General features: G+C 35.4%; 2 protein-coding genes across 4 annotated transcripts; one reads left to right on the plus strand and one right to left on the minus strand.

The window, feature by feature from the left end:
* Window positions 1-300: 300 nt before the first annotated feature.
* Window positions 301-9911, minus strand: psmc4 (proteasome 26S subunit, ATPase 4). Of its 2 annotated transcripts, none has more exons than XM_016526445.1 (11): window positions 9819-9911; window positions 9012-9110; window positions 8687-8873; window positions 7935-8081; window positions 7711-7820; window positions 7541-7634; window positions 7210-7377; window positions 6668-6744; window positions 3029-3197; window positions 2435-2490; window positions 301-1073 (listed from the first exon to the last, which is right to left on the minus strand). In XM_016526445.1, exons 1-11 carry the CDS (start codon window positions 9852-9854, stop codon window positions 960-962), a joined length of 1257 nt encoding a protein of 418 aa, XP_016381931.1. In that variant the 5' UTR covers window positions 9855-9911; the 3' UTR covers window positions 301-959. The 2 variants fall into 2 exon arrangements, with proteins under 2 accessions (XP_016381931.1, XP_016381930.1); XM_016526444.1 differs by lacking the exons at window positions 2435-2490; window positions 3029-3197; window positions 6668-6744 and adding exons at window positions 1202-1257; window positions 1701-1869; window positions 2016-2092 and having other exon boundaries at window positions 307-1073.
* An 8132-nt stretch (window positions 9912-18043) lies between these two features.
* Window positions 18044-24659, plus strand: LOC107719111 (sodium channel subunit beta-1-like). Of its 2 annotated transcripts, XM_016526447.1 has the most exons (6): window positions 18044-18775; window positions 19229-19395; window positions 21064-21301; window positions 23009-23150; window positions 24040-24111; window positions 24201-24659. In XM_016526447.1, the coding sequence occupies exons 2-5, from the start codon at window positions 19270-19272 to the stop codon at window positions 24104-24106; spliced, it is 573 nt and encodes a 190-aa protein (XP_016381933.1). In that variant the 5' UTR covers window positions 18044-18775; window positions 19229-19269; the 3' UTR covers window positions 24107-24111; window positions 24201-24659. The 2 variants fall into 2 exon arrangements, with proteins under 2 accessions (XP_016381933.1, XP_016381934.1); XM_016526448.1 differs by lacking the exon at window positions 24040-24111.
* Window positions 24660-24937: the final 278 nt, after the last annotated feature.

Raw genomic sequence — 24937 nt, forward strand, 5'->3', positions numbered from 1 at the left:
AGAATGATTACATGATTACTTAATATTTACAAAATGGCATTATGTGTAATTCATCGTTTCTTCCTAATTCCTTTGTTATCTTTAACATTTTCCTTTCTAAAAAGCCTATTGCTCTTTAAGTCCAGGTTGTGGAATTGTAGGCGGCTATAATTACACAAAAAATGAGGACGCACAGCATAAACAAATAAAATATTTCTTTTGATTTTATATTGAACATTAAGAGTTAATGAACTTGTCATCAATCTACAATTCCAGAACTTTTTATTTGTAATTTTTTAACATTTAAATTATTGCGGAAAAGTTATAATTTTCACTTCAGACAGAATTTTGTATTCCAAACAATTATGTATTCTAAACTGTATGGACAAGATTTGATTTGTTCCTACAGATTGAATTGAACAGACCAAATTTCAGAAATAAAAAAAGGCTTTTGAATACTCGGGGTCATTAAAGGTCAAAAAGCCTCAACAGATGTATTTTTCATCTGTCTTTACAGACATGAATTGACATTACAGGACACATTATCGACAATTAGCTTTTGAAAATAAGCACCAGTACCTGCAGGGTGAAATTTGTTTAGTTGTTAAATATCAACATCCTGTTAATTTCTTTGCAGAAACACACAGAAACTATTATCTGCTAGCACACATTAGGGTTTGTTATCAAAAACATCTTTATATAGAGTCGTTATGGAAAACATTTTAATGGTTCTTTGAGGAGTCATTAAACAGAATACATAAAATGCTCACCAGATGTACATGTTTGTTTTTCCATCCATATTTTATATCATGTGAATCTGAAACAATCCTGTGAAATCAAAGTCCCAGTACAAGCAGTGTAAACCCTGAAGATTTAAATCAAGGTTCAAGTTGTATGTCCTCAATATTACACTGTACGTACAAATAAAGGCTGAAACAAACAGGGTAAAATCTAATGCTGATATCTAGTCGAGGTGTATTCTACTTGTAGAACTCGTGTTCCTGCTCGTCTTTCTTAATAACAGTCTTGTAAGCCTTCTCAAAGTCCTTAGCCAGCACAATGTATCGGTTTTCACGCACAGCCAGCATACCAGCCTGTAGACAAGTAACAGGATTAATCATAACAGAAAAACATGTGTTTGAAGAAATTCTGACCACAAATAAAATTAAAAAATATATATACAAGACTATTTTTTATGAACATACGGTCTGTTCTAACTCACCTCCTGGCAAATGGAGTTGATATCTGCACCAGAGATCTTGTCAGGCCTGGCAACATCTGCATTTTGGTTAAGGACAATTGTATAACGTTTATTTGGTTTTGAAAGTCTGGTATAACAGTCTTCTAAATCAAGAGTCTGTAAAAAAATTTTTTAAATGTTTTTGAAAGTGTCTTATGCTCACCAAAGCTGCATTTATTTCATACAGTGTAAACAGTAATAATGTGAAAAATTACTCAAATTTAAAAATTAATTATTCTTGTAAGGGTAAATCTGAATATTCTAACATGCTGATTTGTGTTCAAGAAACATTTGTTAAAAATCATCAAAACAGACACTTTTTTTTTTTTTTCAAGATCTGACACCAAAATCATAAAATTTCTTGACTGTTACTTTTGATTCATTTAATGCATCTGTGCTGAACCAACATACTAATTTCTTTATATATATACATATATCAAATGAATAATTTAATGAGAAAATTCATGTAGGGTCAAGATACAGTCTTCCAGGTCAACTTCCTCTGAGAGGTTCATCTTGCTGGTGATGGTGGAGAACACCAGCCGTTTCTGTCGCCGGTCAGGAAGAGGAAACTCAATCTTACGGTCCAGTCTACCTGGGCGCAGCAGAGCTGGATCCAGTGTGTCAGCCCTGTTGGTGGCCATGATAACCTGTAATTGGAAAAAAAGACACACAACATCAACAATGGCTGAATTATATGGCCGTATTAAAGCAGGACAGAAGGAGAAGTGCAACATAATACCACACAGTCACAGCAAAAAAAACAAGAAATAATGACTAAAATGTTTTTTCTAACCTTCACGTTCACATTCTGGTCAAACCCATCCATCTGATTGAGGAGCTCAAGCAGGATTCTCTGCACTTCTCTATCAGCTACAAACATATAAAACAGAAAAATAATGAGCAAACAAAACCAAGGAAAGATTTTCAACAAACAATGGGATTAGTAGACTTGGAATATAGTGCACAAGTTGTAAAGACAACAGTTTAGTTTTTCCTAAATGTCTCCTTCAGGACGTTGTGAAATGAGGCATGATGACGACAATTTCATTTTTTGTTTGTGCGAAATGTAATCTACCTTACAAAAGTTTGGGGTCAGTAAGATTTAATGTTTTTGTAAGAAGTCTAATACGCTCACCTTGCAAGGCTGCATTTATTTGATAAAAATACTACACAAGACTATTTTTTATGAACATACGGTCTGTTCTAACTCACCTCCTGGCAAATGGAGTTGATATCTGCACCAGAGATCTTGTCAGGCCTGGCAACATCTGCATTTTGGTTAAGGACAATTGTATAACGTTTATTTGGTTTTGAAAGTCTGGTATAACAGTCTTCTAAATCAAGAGTCTGTAAAAAAATTTTTTAAATGTTTTTGAAAGTGTCTTATGCTCACCAAAGCTGCATTTATTTCATACAGTGTAAACAGTAATAATGTGAAAAATTACTCAAATTTAAAAATTAATTATTCTTGTAAGGGTAAATCTGAATATTCTAACATGCTGATTTGTGTTCAAGAAACATTTGTTAAAAATCATCAAAACAGACACTTTTTTTTTTTTTTCAAGATCTGACACCAAAATCATAAAATTTCTTGACTGTTACTTTTGATTCATTTAATGCATCTGTGCTGAACCAACATACTAATTTCTTTAAAAAAAATTTTTTAATGAGAATATACTCTTTTTTTGTGGCAGTGTTAATACTGTTTGTTCCTCTATGATTAATGCCTTGCACTTTCCTCCTTGCAAGTAACTTTAAAAAAATAATAAATAATTTAATGAGAAAATTCATGTAGGGTCAAGATACAGTCTTCCAGGTCAACTTCCTCTGAGAGGTTCATCTTGCTGGTGATGGTGGAGAACACCAGCCGTTTCTGTCGCCGGTCAGGAAGAGGAAACTCAATCTTACGGTCCAGTCTACCTGGGCGCAGCAGAGCTGGATCCAGTGTGTCAGCCCTGTTGGTGGCCATGATAACCTGTCATTGAAAAAACAAACAGAACGTCAACAATGGCTGAAATGGTTTTAAAGCAGAACAGAAGGAGAAGTGCAACATAATACCACAAAGTCATAGAAAAGAAGAAAAAAAAAGGGGATCCAACATGGCGGCAATATGACGTGTCCATTCAGCTCCTACAACATTCGGCAATTTCTTTCTTAAACCACCTCAAACTGAACAAATACATATAAATCACTGTAAACAACATCACGTACAACAGAAAAAAAACATGGAAATCAAGATGTCGCCAATGCGGAGTCTACTAATCACCAAGCTAGCCTGACATACGAGGGTAAAGAAGCCAGCACAAATATCGACAAAAATTTAGAGAGTAACATTACAAGTGCAATCACAAGTATGAGAGAAGACTTTTCAGTCAAATTTACAGGAATCCCCTTAGCCATACAGGTTAAACAAGAAGTCAAGGAATTTTCTAACAGACCATCTACGGCGGAACAACGTATCAGTAACAGAAGATCAGGTGTCCGTACTGCAAAATACTGTAGACAATCTTTAGCAACAGGAGAAACTTCAAAGGAAAATCAAAGCGGTCGCATTAATGTGCGTCTTGTGGGTCTCCCTGAGGGCGCAGATACGGTGGGATTCCTCCATAGATGACTGCTAGAGGTATTGGGACAGGAGTCTTTTACCAACCCGATAACCATTGAAAGAGTGCACCACCTACAGGACCATCGAGACGGAAACACTCCCAGAATACTCATTATGCGCTTCTTGAATTCAAGGATAAAGACAAAGTGCTACAAATCGTGTGGTCTAAAGGCAAGGTAACATACAATGAACGCGAAGTAAACATTTTTTTTTACAAGATATCGCACAAAGGGACACATTTGAAAAGATGAAAATACTACGAAGTGAAGCAAACGCTTAAAACCATGGACATCCGATATGGAACAATTTTTCCAGCGAAGCTGCACATCACGCACACAGAACAAGATCACATATTTGAGAGCCCAGATGAGGTGGAAAAGTTAATTTGCAATCCTTCAACCAGGAAGACCGAATAAGGGGAAAGAAACTGTTACGTAACTAAATATTTTTCTTTCTTTTCTCTTTTGGGACTGATAATGTATTTAGGGTGAAATAGGACTGATTGACTCAAAGAGACTCAACCAATGGAACTCAGTACAGTTGTGGTCAGTGACTTCTAATTATCTCTATCATTTTTCTGTTATTTTCTTTATTATAATTCACAGAATATTTTGAATCTGAGATAAGCTGATTGCTCTTGGATTTTTCAGTTGTTGCTATAGGCTGTTGTTCAATTTCTAATATGTTGAGCCGTTTGTTTGTGGGAGCATATGATGGTAGAACACATACTCATGATTCGCGCTATGCTGCTCCCTACAACAGAATCAGCGACACAGTGTTGAATCTTCAGTTTTTGTGTTAAGACGTTAAAGTGCTGGCGAGCACTTCTCAATTTATGCACTAATACTGTAATGGAATCCAATTCAGAGTTAAAAATAACATTGTGGAATGTTAGAGGTTTGGGGAAATTAACTAAAATTAAGCAAGTAATGACCAGAATCAAAACAACTTAATCCCTCAACTGTATTTTTGCAAGAATTACATTTCTTCAAATGACATGACGGTGCCAATACAAAGGCACTGGAATAGCCAAATTTATTCAGCTTTATTTTCTCCTAACTCTAGGGGGGTTATGATTTTAATACATAAGTCAATTCCACTTCACGTATCTACGATTTTACAGGACACAGCATGACGTTACATAATAATTCAAGGCTCTATATTTAATGAAAACAGAATTTTGGCAAATGTGTATGGACCTAATACAGATTGTCCAAGTTTTTTTTGCAAAATTATTTCTTCTACTGTCTTCTTTACCAGGAAAATTGCTAATTGCTGGAGAATTTACCTGCACATTATCTCCTAGCCTTAACCGCTCAACAGGTTTAGACACAACACACATAGTCTAAGAATAGAAATAGGACTCCATAAAAGAACTTAATCTGTGTGACCCATGGCGAAGGTTATACCCTAATAAAAGAACATATTCATGCTGTTCTACAGTGATGAAGGGTCATTCTCGTATTGACTATTTTTTAATTTATAATGAGCTCTTTCCAAGAGTAACATTATGTCAGTATGATTCTATTGTTATGTCAGATCATAGTCCAGTTTCTTTAGCTTATAAATCAATAAGTGATATGAAGGAAACTTGTCACTGGCACCTGCACCCGAAATGGTTACATGATCCGGGTTTTATCAAATTCACTGGAATACAGATAGATAATTTTTTTTAAAGAATAAAAATGAAATGTCAGCTACTGTAAGTTGGGAAGCAGTCAAGGCATATATCCAAGGTCAGATAATTTGTTATAAAAGGTCAAAAACTAATGAACTTAAGATGGAATTAAATTTATTAGAAAAAGAAATCAAGCTTGCAGAGGAAAAGGCTTTAGACATTTCAAATAATATACAACATAAACTTCTTAAACTCAGGGTTCAATACAATACCCTCTCCATAACAAAGCTGAAAACATCTTAAGATTGAAGCAACCTTTCTACAAACATGATTAGAGAAATGTCTAACATCTGTTATAGGTATAGACCAAAATGGATTTATCAAGAATGGTCAGGTTACTCATAATAGTAGGCGAGTCTTAAACATTCTGAATGAAAAAGAGAAGCCATTTAGTAGCATTCTACTAGAAGAACATAGAGGGTCCATCCATTGATCATTGGTTGAAAGATCTGGCACATTATATTGTATTGGAAAGAACAACCTACAGAATAAAGGGCAAACTAAAGAACTACCATAAAATTTGGGGATCTGTTTATACAGCTTCTGGAAAATAACCAAATATTTGCACAGGCAATGTTAAATACCTCTCACTCTGATTGATTGATATGTGAATGTATGTTGCGCTTTTGTATTTGAAAATATGTGGATATGTCTGTCTTAGCCTTTGTATAATAACTTCTTTACCGGTGTAATTGAATTTTTGGATGCTTTGGGGGGTGGGGGGTGGTGGAGTTAAAATATATATAAAAATTTATTTTCTCTAAATATTCTCATGTTATTTTCCATGTCTTTTTTCCCATAAAAATATGTTTAAAAATATAAAGAATAACCAAAATGTTTTTTCTAACCTTCACGTTCACATTCTGATCAAACCCATCCATTTGATTGAGCAGCTCGAGCAGGATTCTTTGCACTTCTCTTGTGAATGTATGTTGCGCTTTTGTATTTGAAAATATGTGGATATGTCTGTCTTAGCCTTTGTATAATAACTTCTTTACCGGTGTAATTGAATGTTTGGATGCTTTGGGGGGTGGGGGGTGGTGGAGTTAAAATATATATAAAAATTTATTTTCTCTAAATATTCTCATGTTATTTTCCATGTCTTTTTTCCCATAAAAATATGTTTAAAAATATAAAGAATAACCAAAATGTTTTTTCTAACCTTCACGTTCACATTCTGATCAAACCCATCCATTTGATTGAGCAGCTCGAGCAGGATTCTTTGCACTTCTCTATCAGCTACAAACATAGAAAACAGAAAAATGAGCAAACAAAACTCATTAAAACAAAAAAACGGTCTCCTTCAGGATGTCATGAAATGAAGCACGATGACTGATTTTTTGTGCAATATGTAAACTACCTTTCAAAGGTTTGGAGTCAGTAATTTAATGTTTTTGTAAGAAGTCTATTATGCTCAAGGCTGCATTTATTTGATCAAACCGTGAAAACAGTGATATTGTGAAATATGATTACAGATTAAAATAATTTTTCATTTAAAAATGTAATTTATTCCTTAAATTGCAAAGCCAAATTTTCAGCAGCCATTACTCCAGTCTTTAGTGTTAAAAGATCCCTCAGATATCAAACTGATATATTAATTTAGTGTTCAAGAAATATTACTTATCAATTAAGAAATATTTTTTATTATTATCAATGCTTTATATATATATATATATATATATACACACATATAGGGATGTATACCTCCAGTCTGTGCATCAAATCGCTTGGTAGCAATCGCATCAATCTCATCGATAAAGATAATGGCCGGGGCATTCTCTTTGGCCAGTCGAAAGACATCTCGCACCATGCGTGGACCCTCTCCGAGATACTTCTGCACAAACTCAGATCCCACCACACGAATAAAGGCCGCTGTAGAACATTAAATCACAATTAGAAAAGTTGTAATATAACCATGTGCTTCTGATCGAGTCATTTATTTCCATCTGTGTTCAGGAATGAGCTTTAAAGCTCAATAAAAAAAATCAAATTTGGGCATAAAGGCTGAAAGGCCTCTAACCACACTTGAGCCTACCTGTGGTATGGTGAGCCACAGCTTTTGCCAACATAGTCTTTCCACAGCCAGGCGGGCCATACATGAGCACTCCTCTGGGTGGGTCAATACCAATCTGAGAACAGAAGCAGAATGTGAGTGGACAACCAAGACTGCTACACACCCACAGGCATTTGCGTGTACAGACTCACCTGTTTATAGAGCTCAAAATGTGTGAGGGGGAGCTCCACAGCCTCCCTCACTTCCTGTTTCTGGATGTCCATTCCTCCGATGTCTGCGTACATCACATCTGGCTTCTGATCTGGGGTCAAATAGAGAGGAAACACATTAAAAGTGACAACAATAAAGCTGGTGCAAGAGCTTTTCAGAAATAAGGTGCAATCTAGATCCCTAATACAGGACAAACAAAGAATACCCGAAGTGAGCATCATGATGCTGCTGTCAGCTTCTGGAGGCAGAACGTCCACCAGAGCATTGCTGTGCTTGTGCAGAGCAACAGAGGCATTGGGCTTCAGCAGCTCTCTGTCAATTGTGCTCAAAATCCGAACATAGTAATTGGAGCCTGAAGGAATCAAAAGCACACAGTATTATTGACATTGTAGTTTGAACTGATAAACATTTACAAATTTCAAATGCACATTTAAGCATCGGCATGATTTTATCCAAAGAAACTTACAGTGCATGCATAGAGTATACATTTGAAACTACATTATACATGTTATATTTAACAGTTTTGAAAATTCAGAAATTGGAGTAGATTGATAATTCTGTAATCATAAATCAGTTTATGATTAAAACAAGAACAAATATCTGCCAATGGTGTCAAATTCAAAGGGAAAACCAGTTTTTACACCTCACTGACATATTTTTTCTTGTTTTATGCATAAACATAATTTTGTTCAATTTCTCAGAAAACAAGATTTCATATCTTCATTTCGCATCTCAAGTAAATGTATTTTGATTTAAGGATGTTTATATATTTGAATTGGAAAACAATTACTGAAAAAGAAATACATTTTTGCAGTGCATGCAACATTTAATGGCATGGCTTCATGAATGTCAGAATTTCTGCTCAGATTTAAGGCCTTTCTAGACCTTAATTTAAGAAAAGGTGAATTAAGACCTTTTTAAGACCTGCAGAAACCCTATACTGATCAGTCCTCTTACCTGTGGTTGAGCCCACAATAGCAGTATTCTGGTCGACTGCTTCCAGGAACTGCCCAATAACCAGAGGGATGCTCTGTATCCTCTTCACCTCCTCTTGGGCATGAAGAAACTCCTTTTTCAGATTCTTCTGTTCATCTTTAATGTACTCCTCCTGCACCTCCAGAAACTCCAGCTCCTGCTGCAACTTCTGCAGTGTGGAAGTGATTACGTGTCAACAAGTGTGGTAGAGTCAATATTCAGTGGTCAATACTGTGATAAACTAGTAGCATGTCAATCACACACATTTAAAAATAAATAAATAAAAACACCTCACAAACATTCAAACCTTATATCTACTGTAAAGGTCCTCCAGATCTTCTGGTTCAGGGGCCAAGAAAGACAAGCCGGTCTGGGGCCTTGAATTTAGCAGGGCCGGCACATCCTCCTGTAGAGAAAAAAGATCACAAATATGTAGATGTAAGACAATATTTATTAAACGCACATTAACTGTACAAGCCAAGAAATTCACAATAAAACTAATATTGTTAAAATACACAATTTACATTAATTACAATTACAAAACTATTACACACGTTATAGCACATCATAATGAATGCATATTCAAGCAGTTACCCTGCTGTAAATTTGAATATACAAATTTGAATATACATACACTACCGTTCTGTAAAGCGTTATATAAAGCTTCTTAATAACTTCTCTTATAAAAAGATACTAAAGACAAATGTTATTAAAGAAAATACAGATGATAAACGGAATGCTACATGGCTAAGCAATAGCATAACTGATTAATGTTGTGAACATGTTTAGAAATTTGTTCAAAGAGGTCATATACAATTCTAATATGATCAAATATGAAGTTTTAAACTCTACATATTCGCAGTGATCGCTACTCATCTGTTATTTTCGTAAGCACACATGCTAACGTTAGCCGCTGTCAGAGAATGGCATGACTGAGCATTTGCAGCGAACTGAATGAATCGGCATCTTTTCACTGTTTATTGTAAGCTTTAGACTAGTGTTCTTGCTCTATATATGCTTTGCTTATATAGACTAGAACTTTTTACAGATAATAACGATGTGTACGCCACCCCTCTCTTTGTAAAATACTTAAAATCACAACATTACATCTCACCTGAGGTTTCTCAACCAGCACTCCGCCGTCCTCCATGTTTGCTTGCAGCAGCTGACGTCTTCTTCTTCTTCTTTTAAATTTAATGGCGGTTGGCAAACCAACTTAAATGGTGCATTCCCGCCACCTACTGGATAGGAGTGTGGAGCGCATAATGATTGGAAGCTTGAGAACTATAGCCAAAAACAAAAACAAAAAACAAAACAAAAATACAACGCCAATTATTCCCGCTTTATTTACTACAACTGTATCCTAAATTCTATTGATCAGTCTTGTTTCTTTTAAGAAAATAATTAATTCATGAAATATTCTTGATTGGTTAGAATGAGCCGTTTTAGGTAGGCGTGGCAGAAGTGTCATACTACAGCTTTTTTATCAACAGATTAAATTTCAGTCACTAAACTTTTCACTTCCTTCTGATTAATATTAACGTGATGATGACATTGCTCCCAGTTTCAAGACTCTAGAATAATCTGTTCTCGAATAGTCCGACCTTCATGTACTCTAGGTTTTCATACTTCATACTCTACATTTATCCTGCCGAAATTTCGAGATAAGACGCGTCTTCATCACGCGTCACGTGGCAGCACTATATGATCTTGCGCATCCGAAATAGCCTGAATAAACGTGAAACCATCTATTTACGTTGCCATAACGACTTTAAATTTTAACCCCGAGACATCTTGCTTTCCATTCCATCCCACTACTGCAATGCATCAGTCTATGATCAGTCTGCATATCCCTCCCCCATCCCTGCTCCCTCCCCGTCCTCGCCTATCCCGAAACGCAGCATCCTGCCCTACAGCGTGAGATATCGCCAATGAACGCACCACGTTATGGCTTAACGTGTGGTGCTCCGGGCCAAACGGAATCTTTTGTGCATTTTCTAATTTATACCGAACATTTACTGGGACGGCACCACAATTTGGCTAAATCCGTGACCCACAAATAAACACCCCGCGCGACCAACGGAATGATTTAACGGCGCGAGCGAAATCAGCGAATCGACTTCATCCACTGAGAAGCCGTTTTTTGGGATCGTAACCAACTGAATGAAGACAAACGTCGGGAAGGAACGTTTTATTGACTAAATACGTGTGGTAATCGGTAACGGTAGGCTGAGAAATATTCAAACCACAAAACAATCACCCTGAGGTCACGTTTATTATTGTTGACAGGGGAAATACCGTCGACGTTGTTGATATTTGCATCCGTTATTAATAGGAAAACGGCAACTGAATAACGTTATTGTTTAAAAATATAGGGAATGTAGTTTAAATTATGTTATATGTAACGTAGACGCATGAATGATATTAGCATATTTTTGGTGATCATCATTATTCGCTGTTAGACATATGCCTTGATGTTTGACAGTTGGAAATTACAGACGCTTTAGCAAAATAACAGATGGCATGAGCCATAACTACATCCGGTCCTAGTAAACACTTACTGCATGTGTTAGCAACTTCATATGCATTTATTTAAATGAGACAAAGACACAGACATTAAATCCAATATTTAAGTTCATCATATGGGTAGCCTGCTAAATCTACAGTTGTTACTTTATGTACAATGCAATGTAAATGTCCTCAAAGCATACATTTAGCATGTCATTCCTCTTCTTAATTGGCTATAAGCCTATAACTTTAAGTTGAAATTGATTCTGAGAGATACATCTTCACGTTGACACCCTAACATAAGCAATAACTCACAAAAAAAGACATAAGCAATAAATATCATTTAGAGTAGAAAGGAATGTCTGAATGTATGTTTGCATGAAGCCAAAGACACATAATCATTAAGAAGATTCATTTTACATTTCAAACTCACTGTGGAAAACATTGCGTCACATAAAATAGTTTTTTTTTCTCAGGTTAAATTAGCCAACCAATGTTTAACATAAATGTATAGCACAAAATCCTTAGTTAATGTCAATACACGCACACAGACTATTTTATTATTATATATTTTATATATATTCAAAATATTATATTTATTTTATATACTGCAGCTAGATAGATAGATAGATAGAAACAAATATATACACTAAAATAATAAACTAATTAAAATGTGTACATACATATACACATTCTTTTTTATATATTTTTTTACAAAATGTTATATTTATAATTTTAGATTTCTATTTACATTTTTCTATTATATATATATATATATATATATATACATACGCACATACAGTATATTCAATTAATTATATACAAATGTATATACATATTTATGATATATAAAAATCACATTATTATTATTTTATTACGGCTATTATTATGAGAAGTACTGTAGCACATGTATTCTTACCAGAGCCATTTGTGATTAATTATTAGATATTTAAAAAATGCACCTGAAGTGACATTAATTGCTTTATCGCAAAGTTTTTTTTTTTACTTGGTGACCCAATCGGCAATTTAGCACCTGTTCAGTAGTGGTATATCTTTGCATTTGTTTATTTAGTCTTAGATCACAGTGGGTGTGTTTATGGGTTTTGGGGTTCCCGGACTGCTGAGTGAGTAAAAACCCAAACCAGCTGTCACTGTTTGTAGAGAGTGTGTTGATGCTAAAATGGAGCCGTGTGTGATCGGGGTGGTCCAGACAGTAATATAGCTCTTGCTTGCCAAGCTTGCTTGGTTGCTTCTGTAACAAGCTGTTATTATCTTCTAGTTGGTTGTGAATGCTTTGTATTTTTTGGGGTTTGTAGTGGGTGTCCAAAATATGTGGCTGTCAGCGCTCGTGCATAGCCTGAATATCTTTCATCTATGACTGTAAGAAGGCCAGTGATGGAAATAAATCGCTCTCCGGGGAACAGGTGTTGTCAGTTATGCCTCAGCATTAGATGTCCTAGTTTACGCAGTGGGGATTTGTATCTCCCCTCATGTCGTGTGTCGGGACGCCCGTTATGAGGATATCTGTATTTCCTGTACTGGCAGGTTATGTAAACCACCAGCTATCAGCTGCTTAAATGTTACACCTGTTTTCCAATGCAAGTCTTTATTATTTCGTATGCTAATTCTCCATAAGTACTGCAATCAAATGATACACACTTTGTAAGAGGTAAGAATCTGTTTGCTAAGAAATGTAAATTTAATCTATTTACATGATGAGCTGTGCTTTATTGCACTAATTTATTAATTTAGATTAATATTTAAAACATTAAGCAGACCCTTTTATTCAAAGCAGCTCACAAAGTTGATTAAGCATATTTTATGCTAATAATAGTTGCATTTATGGTTGCACTGATAATATCTATCAAATATGTAATATTCCTTCATATTTCCTTAATACATGATGTTACATATCATGCCCTGAGGAAGGAGTAAAAAATGTTGGAGCAGAAGGTTAAAACTAGAAAATGTGAAAGCTCAAAAGGAGAACTGTTACGCAACTGTACTTGTGTAACACCTTTTTGGTACAGTAAGTCATCTCTCAGGATCACTGTAAGGGGCTTTAAGGAACAGTTTTTATTTAGAAGAGATGAAAGAGGAGAGTGAGCATGGGCAGATGGACAGAAAGATGAACCATGTGTGAGAATGAAAGCGTGAGAGACAGAAAGAAAGTCCCCTGTGGTTGCCTGTGATCTGCTTGTATTATACAGTCTCAGAATAGCCAAACTACAGTATCTTAATAGAACCGTCAAACGATTAGGGCCTGTGTAAATTGTTTCTGGCATCAAATGCATTACAGCTTCATTCCCCCTAGTGAGGTTAAATGTCTTTCAAGGGCACAAATGTGATGGCTTATCATGACCTTCTTCTTGCCATTGCTGAGCCTTAAAGAAACAGTCGACCCAAAATTTAAAATTCTGTCGTTATTGTTATGAAGAATATTTGTAAGGGCTATTAAGGGACCATGTCTGTCAAGCTCCAAAAAGGACAGAAAACACCATAAAAATACTAATAAATACAACATAAACTTCGGTTTGTTCCTTAAGACTTGAAATATAGCTTGACTGTCTTTGCCATATATATATATATATTTTTTTTAAGAAATTAAAATTAATATGGTCCCACTTTATATTAAGTGGCCTTAACTATGTAGTACTTACATTTAAATTAATTATTTGGTACAATGCACTTATTATGTACATACATGATTTTACATTGTACTTATATTTAAAAAAATACCTGCATGTAATTACATCTGTAATTAGTTTATGTAATTACATTTATAATTACACTGTTGCCCCATCCCTTACACCTTAACCCACCCTTAAACATACCCATACCACCCTAACCTTACCCATATCCCACCTCGATAGCAGCAAGTATTTTGCAATACAATATGAACACAACAGGTACATTGTACTTATTTTTTTGATGTTAGTACATAGTAGTTAAGGCCACTTAATATAAAGTGGAACCATAAATTGCATTAACAATTATATTTTTTATTCTAAGATTTTTTTATATATATACAAAACAGTATAACATTTTAATGTAGGTGATTTATTGTTTATGAATTAATTTTTATGTTTATATTGTTTATAATTTATATAATTGCTACAAAACTTCTATTTCAAATAAATGCTGTTCTTTTGAACTTTATATTCATTAAAATTGTATTACAGTTTTTACAAAAAAAATATTAAACGGCACAACTGTATTCAACATTGATAATAAGAAGAAATCATTCTTATAGGATCATGTGACACTGAAGCCTGCTGAAAATTCAGCTTTGCCATCACAGGAATAAATCACATTGAAAATGATATTTAAAATAGAAAACAGGTATTTTGAATATTGATAATATTTTACAATATTACTGTTTTTACTGTATTTGATCAAATAAATGCAGCCTTGGTGAGCATAAGAAACTTTTGAATAACAGTGTATCACTTACATTATTAGAGTTGGTAAAGTGCCCATGCACTTTAGCAGCCTCACAAAGATGATGTCCATTTACTGACTTACAGCAATTTATCAAACAAAAGTACTATAGAGCATTGCTATTATCGACAAAGACAAGTAGTGCAGTCTCACAGTGGATATCTTATGTTGCGGTGGATTCCATTACTTAGTTTTGTACTGTGCTACAGCATCCGGATGGTTTAAATGAAGACTAATAGAAATCAGGACCTGACATTATCACAGTCTTCTTGTGCTGCTCACACTGTGCGAGTCTCCACCAATCTCAGCAGACACCTACTGTGATAACAGTTTCACCGACTGTTTAACAGCTGTATCATATCCTGCTCTAAACACTACTGTACTCCAGGAGTGCCATTAGACCGTCTGGATTGGTGATGCACGATGCTGTGGATGTTAATGTATGTTTGTGTGCATGTTACTGGACGATGATTAGCTGGCAGCGAGCGTTCAGTAGTTCTGAAGGAAACATGGAGTGAAGCAGTGGGAGGTGGATGCAGTTAAGAAACATTGGCAGAAATAGTCCTGATTGAAATACATATATAGAGCATACAATGTTTTAGTCCTACAATATGATGGACTTCTCATTGAACTGCATTACAAATTTCATAGCAACATTTCAATAGTAGCAGATATCACCACTATGTTGTTATGGGTGGTTGCCAGAGCTTTGTGTTTAACTAATAGCTTATGTAGTTTTTAATAAGGACACACAACATTAATACCATACCTGCCCATATGTTTTTTTTTTTCATGTTGGATATTGAGTTGTTGAAAAGTTGGTTTTCCCTATTTTTACTTTTAGATTACTTTGCCATCATCTAACACTCTCTTAAAGTTAAATTTGACAATAGTCACTAATAATTTAATAACACAGACAAATGTAAAATTGAGCAAATATCAAAATAAATATACATTTTTCATACTGTACATTTTAATGTCATGATACATAGAATTTAAAATTATTATGTTATTTATAAAATTATATTTATTTTATTCAAACAAAACTATAGAATTTTAATACAGGCTATTTATTATTTATGAATAATGTTTTAAAATGAAAATCCAAATGGACAAACCCCCTAAACTTAAAATAAATTAAAATATTTTAAATAAACACACACACATTTTAATATCAGTGGATTCCAATGAACAAACCACCTAACTTAAGCATGATAAATAGTGCTTCTAAGGCAAAAACATATGATTTAAAAATGGCTAATGTGTTTTAATATATCATTTAATAAGTATGCCTTGCTGATCAAGCAATCTATAATGGATCTACTGGCCAACTGTCAAGACAGCGCCGCTGAGCATTAGCAGACAGGATGGCTGTTTTGCTGATTAGACCTATTCGAACAGCCTAGAAAGGCTGGGGGGCAGAAGGAAGATGGCTATTAATCATTTAACAGAGGTTAAAAGCGGAGGCCTAGAAACAGGCAAACCAATGAGGAGCGAGTCTTTGTATTCTAAGCAGATTTTCAACAGAATCCAGCACTTTCATGCTCGCTCAGAAAGCAGTGGCGCAGGTTTTGTGCACGCACGGGTCTGGCACTGTGGAAAACTGAAGTGCATGTGAGAAAAGGTGTGTCTGAATGCGCGCGCGTGTGCGTGTCGGAAAGGGGATGAGATGTGGGGGAGGGCGCAGAGAACGTGAATGCTAAATCTGGGCAAGGGCATGCAAGGACATAACGAATGAAGGGCGTCGCTCGCTGGTTTCATATTTAAAGCTCACATCAGTTAAATTGAGAAGCTGAAGAAATGACAATTGCATGAGAAAAAGAGAAATTGTAGCGCAGCCCACCGGTCATCCCAGTTTCAAAAATGGATGTGAAAAAAAAACAGTTTCTTAGAGCTCATAAAGAACAGGCTTTGTCTTTAGATCTGGTCGCCTGGGGAAATATCACTGCCATGTGCCATTTACCCTTGACCAGTGGGTCTCCAACAGAATCGCTCATTGTGGATTCATTGTGGAGATTAGATTAAAGACTGGAGTGGATGGAGATGAGAACATGTGGATTCAACAGGACGACTGTTAGACCAAAGTGACAAAAATATTGGCCAGCTTGATATCACATATTTGGTGATGTATCAGAGAGCCCTTGTTTCTATGGAAAGTCTCCACCCTGGAGCTCAGTGTTTGTCACAGATCTTTGCCATTTCCCATGAGGCCAGACTGTATATGTCACTGCTATACAGATTGAGAATGCTGGCTGGCATGGAAACGGTGTCCTCTGCTGCTTGTTTTCAAGCCTGAATCAGCTCTCAAAAGGGTTGAAGAAAACCTCTATCTTTGTATGTCTCATTGCACCACAGTAGAGCAAACATCACCAAGGTCATAGGTTCAATTCCCAGGAAATGCATGGACTGATTAAATGTTTTCTTGAATGCAATACAAGTTGCTTTGGGTAAAAGCATTTGCGAAATTGTAGGTCTCTCACATTTCCGTCCAAAAATGCATGCAGTTGTTAAAAGCGCCTAATTCAACCCTTTAATGTATTAATTCAATCCTGGGATTAAGCGGCCATTGTGCAGTCTAATCTGGAATAAGTTGCATAATGTAATCTCTGTAAAAAGAGTTATGTAATGACCCTGCCGCTGCAGTGACATTGACAGAAGTGTAGACGGGAATTTTTGACAGGTCTGAGGTCAGCTTATTGTGCATATACTGCTTATAAAGGGCAATGTCTCCTTCCATCCCACACTTTATAGTGTCCTTTGATGTATCTGCTTATTTCGATTCCTAAAAATCCCCAGATCTTTGTTGCTGTCATCTAAAGTCAGCATGAAATCAAAATTCACCATTTATCTGTTTTGTAAATGTGTGTTATTGATCTTTTTGTGACACATGTTGGACGTCTCCAATCATTTAGTCTGCTTAAACCCCACTACTTTCTTACAAACAACTACAAGCTTACATTCACTTTTGAGTGCAATGCTTACATCTCAAAATCCAATCAAAAACGATGCAAAGTCCTCATTCTACATTTTTTCTTTTCCATTACACTCAGATGTACGTCAAAAGAAAGAAAACATTCCATTGCAACTTTGAAGTTAATCGTTGAAAATTGTTATATGCCCAGCTAACAGCGAACGTTCTCAGAACTTTGGCTAATGTTCCAGCAAGGTTCTCTCAAAGTTATGAACAAACATTAACTGAATGTTAGGAATCCTTTAGGAAAGGATTAGTTCACTTCCAGAATACAAATTTCCTTATTTACTCACCCCCATGTCACGCAAGATGTCTTTCTTTCTTCAGTCAAAAAGAAATTAATGTTTTTCAGGAAAACATTCCAGGATTCCAGGGAACGTTCGCAAAATGTTCTTAGAATATATTTTTGTTAGCTGGTTGGAATCTTTAGCAAATCTGAAAATTGAAATACATTGTCATATTGTAAATTACAAAGGTGTGATGCCTCATTAAAATAATTAATTGTAGTTTTTAGTGTTTTACTTAAAAAGTATCAAATTTAGATTTCAGCCATCTATTGGTTAGCTTGTTTTAGGAGTGTGTCAGCATGTGTTTATACCCTTCCTACCCTTTACTCTCAAACTGTAGTGTTTCTATGATGATAATTGTCTTTCCTTCCCAGTCTACCCTTCTTTTTCCTCTTCGCAGCCAATCAGAGGCCAATAAATCAATTATCTGTCAATGATGATCAGTGATGTGATGGATGTAACGCTGAAAACGTTTAACTCTCTGTCTCCCTCTCGTTTTCTTCCTCTCTTGTCTACCAGTTGATGTGGCACTAATTTTTTTCACTTTTTCTCTCCTTCCCTCTTTCCTCTCAGCCATCAAAAGCAAATTGTAAATATTGTTTTCCTGAGTATTACAGTAAAGAGATGTCCATAAAAAACTATCTAAATAGCAGAAAGTCCTGCAGGACGACTCTAGTTAATAATGTAAATCTGTAGCTGTGATTGATGTGTGTGCAATGTTTCCTGTCCCTCATCTCATTGCACATATATAAACACTTCTCCAGAGGTCAGAATTGCAAAAAGATCATTGGTTGAGAGCGATGCAGATGTCTCTGTGGAAACTGCAGGGTGAAGTGTGAGAGAGAGAGATACTTGGAATATCAGGTGTGTTATTTTTTTGCTAGTGTTTGCGACTTCCTGGCATATATAGAGACTTGCATCTATATATGAAAATAGATTAATGACTCGAAAAAAGGATCACAGCTCACCGCTAACACTTTATTTCCTCTCAAAAAAAAGAGAAAGAAAAAAAAAACAAGCAAATACTGTGCTCGGAGATCACAGTTAATTCGGTCTATTTTAATGCACAATCAGTTTTCATGAGTGGAAATAAAACTTGCAAGAAAACGCTCTGCCTTGAACTAAAAAGCCAGCATGCATAATTCCAAAAAATGGGAACGCATGCAAAAAAATCAATAAAATAAAGGAGATTTTGACGCAGTAATGTCTGTTAGTTCTAAACAAAAAGTGGGCATCATTAAGACTTATTAGAGTGCTTTATGAAGTCAAGCAGTTGTGTCTGTGTTTCTGTCACTGAATGTTTTGTTCTTCCCGTAGCTTGGCTCTGCCATGGGGCATGTGTGGAAGTGGACTCCGACATGGAGGCAGTGAAGGGGAAAGGCTTCAAATTGGGCTGTATCTCTTGCAAGATGAGAGGGGAAGTGCCGGCCTCTGCCACAGTGGACTGGTGGTTCAGGGTCAAAGGCGAGAGTGAATTTGCACATGTGAGTATGAGACCAAAGACCAGGCCTTACAGCTTGACTTCACATTACTGAAGTCAAGCTGCACATGATGCATTACCTAAATTAATGTGCAGTTGCTTTTTCAAATCCTTTTTTGTCCAAGAGCTATAGTACAGCTGTGTGCCTACAATCAATGCAGCTTAATTATTTTCATGGTAAATGCAGATCTAAAACAGTGCATTTTTAATGCAAAGCCAGGATCATGAATTTTCTATGACTGTCTTTGTGGTCAGAAGTGAATTACTGCACAACATTTTCAAAAACGAACATTCCCGAGCGGAATTTTCGGACATTATACAAGGAAGGCAGATTAAGCACTTTGCCATTACAAAAATTAGCTGCAACCAAAAAACTACAGTGCCAACACACAAGCATTTTCAATGTTATGCCATAGTCATTTGTGAGAGACAGCATATTTAGCATATTACATTACTAGAATTATATTTGTTATGCGATAATGAATGAGAATGAGAAACATTACATAGCGTGAGGAATATATTATATACACTTTATAATATTTTTAATATTTAATATTTACAATTCCATTAAAAATGTTGAGATTATTGGCATATTAAAAGTAATACAAAGCTAATTTTATGTCCTGCTGTTTTTTTTTAGGGTTTCTGCACATTTTCACCATTTTTTTCATGGCCTCTACAGAATACTGCGTAAAGGATTTATAAAATCATTTAATAGAGAATGAAATGTAATAAAGTATAAATTTAATAAATGTACTCAATTATATGTACTAGTGTCCAACAGAAACTATATTATCACTGTTGATTGTTACACTCTTCTACACTGTAAAAATTATTCATGCAAAGATAGCTGGACAACATTTTACAAGAAAATACTATTTCAGTCTTTCATCTTCAAAATGAAATTTTTAACTCAATATTACTTTCTGTTGTTTTTGTAAATATTTGCGGAATTTACTAGCAACTTATAATGAATTATAAAAGTAAATCCTTCACCCAATTTTTTTTTTCAGTGTAAGACCACCATCTAGCCTATGAACAGTTTTAGAACAGACCAAAACTCTATTTTTTATTAATTATTTTTTATGTTAATATACTGTTATTATTATTATTATTATATTAAAAAACAGATTTTACTCATTTACATGACTTTGAAAAACTAAAATTGAAAATGACAGCTTTTTTACAGCTTTTCCATGATCATTAAAGGGATAGTTTACCCAAAATGAAAATTCTGTCATCATTTATTTTACACACCATCAAGTTGTTCCAAACCTGTGTGAGTTTCTTCATTCTGTTGAACACAAAAGAAGATATTTTGAAGAATGCTGGTAACCAAACAGCTGACAAAACCGTAACCTTTGACTTCCATAGTATTTTTGTTCCATACTGTTTGGTTACCAACGTTCAAAATATCTTCTTTTGTATTTCACAGAGGAAAGAAACTCGTACAGGTTTGGAACAACTAAATGATGGCACAATTTCATTTCTGGGTGAACTATCTCTTTAACCTGATAGTGCTCTTTTGTAGACAGGGGGCGGTGTAGAGCAAAATACAGACAATAACAAGTCAACCACTGACCTGGAGAATTTAAAAATGGCTGTTTTGGGTGCTGAATAAATGCTGTGTCCTTCACACAAGCTAATAAGAGCTCTTCTTTCTTACAATTAGATCTACAGTTATGCAGATATGACAGGCTACATAATGGATGACCGCTTCGATGACCGCCTGGCCTGGAACGGCAGTAAAAAAACCGATGATGTGCAGGACGGCTCAATTTTCATCCTTAACGTCACCTTCAACGACACTGGCACCTATCGATGTTTCTTCGACCGCACCCTTGTCTTCCCCAATTACGAGTACCGCACCAACGCCACCAAGTTTATCAACATCAACGTAGTAGGCAAAGGTATGTTAATTAAAACAGACAGTGGGAATAAGGAGATTTACATGAGATGACACAAATCAAAGTAAGGAGGTGACAGCTATCTACAATTCAGCCTTGAAAGGAACTCAAGGGTGTGTCCATAAAGAAAGATGAGTCAACAACACTGAATAGAAATGCCTTTGAAATGTCAAAAACAAGGACACTGTCATTGCCTTTAAACGGCCCTGAAAGCAAAGTGTTGTCATGGCAGCAGCAGCATCAAGGCTTTCATCATCATTGGTGTCCTTGACTCACCAATGCTTATCTGTTTGAAAGCAAGGATGTCATTTCATTTTTTTTTAATAGTGGATTGATGTAACAACATTATTCAAATTTTTTTTCTTTGAGCTTGTTCTCAAACAAGTACTTAAACTGCTCCAAACATCCCAGTGTGTTGTATATGGAAAAAAAAGTTTAAGTTTGAGTCCAGATTTGTGGTCCTTTGCCAGTCCCATTCCCAACTCTCCACCCCACGCTTTCCTGTCATTCACTACTGTCCTGTCTGCTAAAAAGCATGAAAACAAACAAAAAACTATGCTAAAAAGATAAAGCATTTTGTAGGAAAACAAAATGAACAAATAGTAAATTACAAATTATTAAAGAAAATTGTGTATAAAACCATGCCCCATTAGTCAAGTAGTCAACGGTGCTGTTATTGTTAATTAAAACAAAGACTAAATCTATAAAATTTCGTTTTTAATAATTAAAATAAAGCTGAAATAAAATAAAATATAAATATTGGAATTTGTGGAAAATGTTAACAAAATTAACTTTGGCAACTAACTGAAATAAAATGTTATAGTTGAAGTAGTAAAACTACAAAAACTGAAATATAAATTAAAGCTAAACAGAAATATAAAAGATAATAAAAAATAACAACAAAAAATGACTAAAATTGTAACTAAATTTAAAATGAAAACTGAAAATATAAAAATAATAGCTAATTAAAAAAAATAAAAATAAAAAAGATACTATATTAGTATATAACTAATACTGGTAGTGCAAGGAGAGCAGGTTCTAATTGAAGCCTGTTCACACAAATACAAATAAAAAGGTAATTGTGACTTTTTTTTCTTGTAAAAGATTTTGTATCACAATTTGGCAGTAAACTTTATCTCCCAAGTACCTTTTCTATTTTTGAGTTTAAAACAGGCTTCTATAAGATTCAAATCCCTCTCTAATGAACAATTTTAGACTGAGTTTGATAGCCAGTCATCACAAGGCAAGGCACTGATGTCTTATTTTGTGTTTTAGGGGGAAGTATGTGCAGAGTATTTTGGACAAACACTTTAGTTTCCTCCATTAATACAATGCATAATAAACAGCCAAATGATCAAATTGTAATTTTCTGTTGTTGATGCACTCAAAATCAGCTTCGGAGGAATCTGAGGGGTCACATGTCTGCTTTGATGCTTCTGCTGACAACATGTCATATTTGCTGACGGTGATAAATCAGTCAGACGTATCTTTACTTCCTGTCAGAGGCCCACATCAGCAGCACTGTCACTACTGATCATTATGAGAGTTTGCGTCATAGTGCTGAAATCTGCACAAATACTTCTATCATCGTTTGATCAAAATTTAAAGAGTAGTAAAGTATCAAAAGTAATTAGATAAGGCGTTATGGACTATATGAAAGTTATAAAAGAGCCTAATATATGAATTAGAATTTTTTCTCACTCACCCCAGCTACACGAGGCATGGCGTCCATCTTTTCTGAGATCATGATGTACGTGTCCATCATCGGGCTGCAGTTGTGGCTGGTGGTGGAGATGGTCTACTGTTACAGGAAGATCGCAGCAGCTGGAGAGGAAGCACTGAGAGAGAGCGAGTGAGTCGCATGCCTTCAGTTTCCATTTTCCTCAGACTTCCTTTCTGTTTGCTCTTTCTTGATAATAAACACCTGTCAGCCTCATAAAAGACCCTTAGGGATATCCTATTAAAACAGGAAATTTGGGATTAAACATATTGAAGTGTGTATTTGTCTACCACCATAAACAGACGTGAAAATCTATTTAGTTTTACGGTAAAATCAAATTTTGTTAATTTTGAGAACTTATTGGAGTGCATTAGCATGTACACTCTTAAAAATATAGGTTTTTATTTAACCTGTAACATCCATAGAACCTTTAAATTCAACAAAAGATTCTTTAATGGAAAAAGGTTCTTTAGTACCTTTATTTTCAAAAGAATAGTTCACCCAAAAATTACAATTTGCTGAAATTATACTCATCCTCGGGCCATCCACGATGTAGATTTTGTTTCTTCATCGGAGAAAGAAGCATTACATCACTTGCTCACCAGTGGATCCTCTGCAGTGAATGGGTGCCGTCAGAATGAGAGTCCAAACAGCTGATAAAAACATCACAATAATCCACAAGTAATCCAAGTGACTTCAGTGCATCAGTTATTATCTTGTGAAGTGGAAAGCTGGTTTCAAAGCTAACAAACATGCAGTGAAAACTTTAAAACATCAGTTTTATGAATGAAAAAAATATATATCAAAACGACCCCTAGAATAAAAAAAAAAACATTTACATTTCCGCCTCTAGTTTTGACTGCTTTTCTTCCTTCAAAACTATATTTCCCTTAATCCCAAACTGATCTGCATTTTTCTGCAAGCTGCTGTTCTTAAAACCTTTCAAATTCTTGTTGCTGTTCTTTTCTTCATTACCTTTTCTGTCCCTTCTGCCTTTCTTTCCCTCCTTCCGTTCTCTTAGGGCGGAATATTTAGCTATAACCTCGGAGAACAAAGATAATTCTGCAGGTGTAGCGGTGGCAGAATAACACAGGTGGGTTAGTTAAATGTAACTGTGATGGTCACATCTGGAATTTTTGCATTCCAAGTCAGTTAAACAATCTGCCTTCTGTTTTATTTCAGGTCCAAAAAAAGTCTCAAGCCAAAAGCTTGACGCTCCATCCATCGTGGCCTCCTCCGTCACCGGCTCTCTGTGAAAACGCAGGGCTGCTGTTGTGTACGACTGTGACAGAACCGCCATTCTAAACCATCAGGGAAACACACAGTCACACATTACATCAAAAGGAAATGTTTTGTTTTAAGGCTCTAGATGAGAACTTCGAGGTTAACGAATGAATGATGCATTCATTGGTTCAAGCATGAATCTGTAACACTGAACATGACTTGTACATACGTGTTTTAGCTTTTAACACCTCTTTGCTTTTTCCACATAATGTGAACTCAGCTTTACATGCGATAAAAATGAGTCACCACAGTATATCTACTAAGCAAGAGGACATCACAAATATTATAAAGTGTATAAAAAAAATCACTAGTATATTTAAAGGGGTGGTTCACTGTTTTTTTTCTAGACTTGATTGTGTTTATGGGCTGCAGTCTAACATGTGTTAATGTTTTGTTTGAAAAAAAACGCATTATATTTCACATAATTTACCTTTATTCCACACCTCTTTGTCCCTTCTCTCAGAAACACCCTGATCATTTCCTTCTTTTATGAAGCCCCTCCCTCAGAAATAGGCGATGGGCTCTGATTGGTTAGCTAGCCCAGTGTGTTGTGATTGGCTAAACCGCCTCTAGTGCGTGTCTAAACGTCCCACCCCTCACCTCAGCCGCATGTGCTCCGGTTGTATTGTAAACAA

Source organism: Sinocyclocheilus rhinocerous, unplaced genomic scaffold, assembly GCF_001515625.1.
Source record: "Sinocyclocheilus rhinocerous isolate Xijiao unplaced genomic scaffold, SAMN03320098_v1.1 scaffold1084, whole genome shotgun sequence".
In the NCBI taxonomy this organism is placed as follows: domain Eukaryota; kingdom Metazoa; phylum Chordata; class Actinopteri; order Cypriniformes; family Cyprinidae; genus Sinocyclocheilus; species Sinocyclocheilus rhinocerous.

Bases quoted from the DNA above. Each gene is read 5' to 3' on its own strand.
- psmc4 (XM_016526445.1), bottom strand. From the start codon at position 9,854: ATGGAGGACGGCGGAGTGCTGGTTGAGAAACCTCAG. The intron at 9,111-9,818 runs GTGAGATGTAAT...TTTTCTCTACAG, and splicing joins TGCTGGTTGAGAAACCTCAG to GAGGATGTGCCGGCCCTGCT. The intron at 8,082-8,686 runs GTAAGAGGACTG...TGATTCCTTCAG, and splicing joins TATTGTGGGCTCAACCACAG to GCTCCAATTACTATGTTCGG.
- LOC107719111 (XM_016526447.1), top strand. From the start codon at position 19,270: ATGGAGGCAGTGAAGGGGAAAGGCTTCAAATTGGGCTGTATCTCTTGC. The intron at 21,302-23,008 runs GTATGTTAATTA...CACTCACCCCAG, and splicing joins CATCAACGTAGTAGGCAAAG to CTACACGAGGCATGGCGTCC. The intron at 23,151-24,039 runs GTGAGTCGCATG...CCGTTCTCTTAG, and splicing joins GAAGCACTGAGAGAGAGCGA to GGCGGAATATTTAGCTATAA.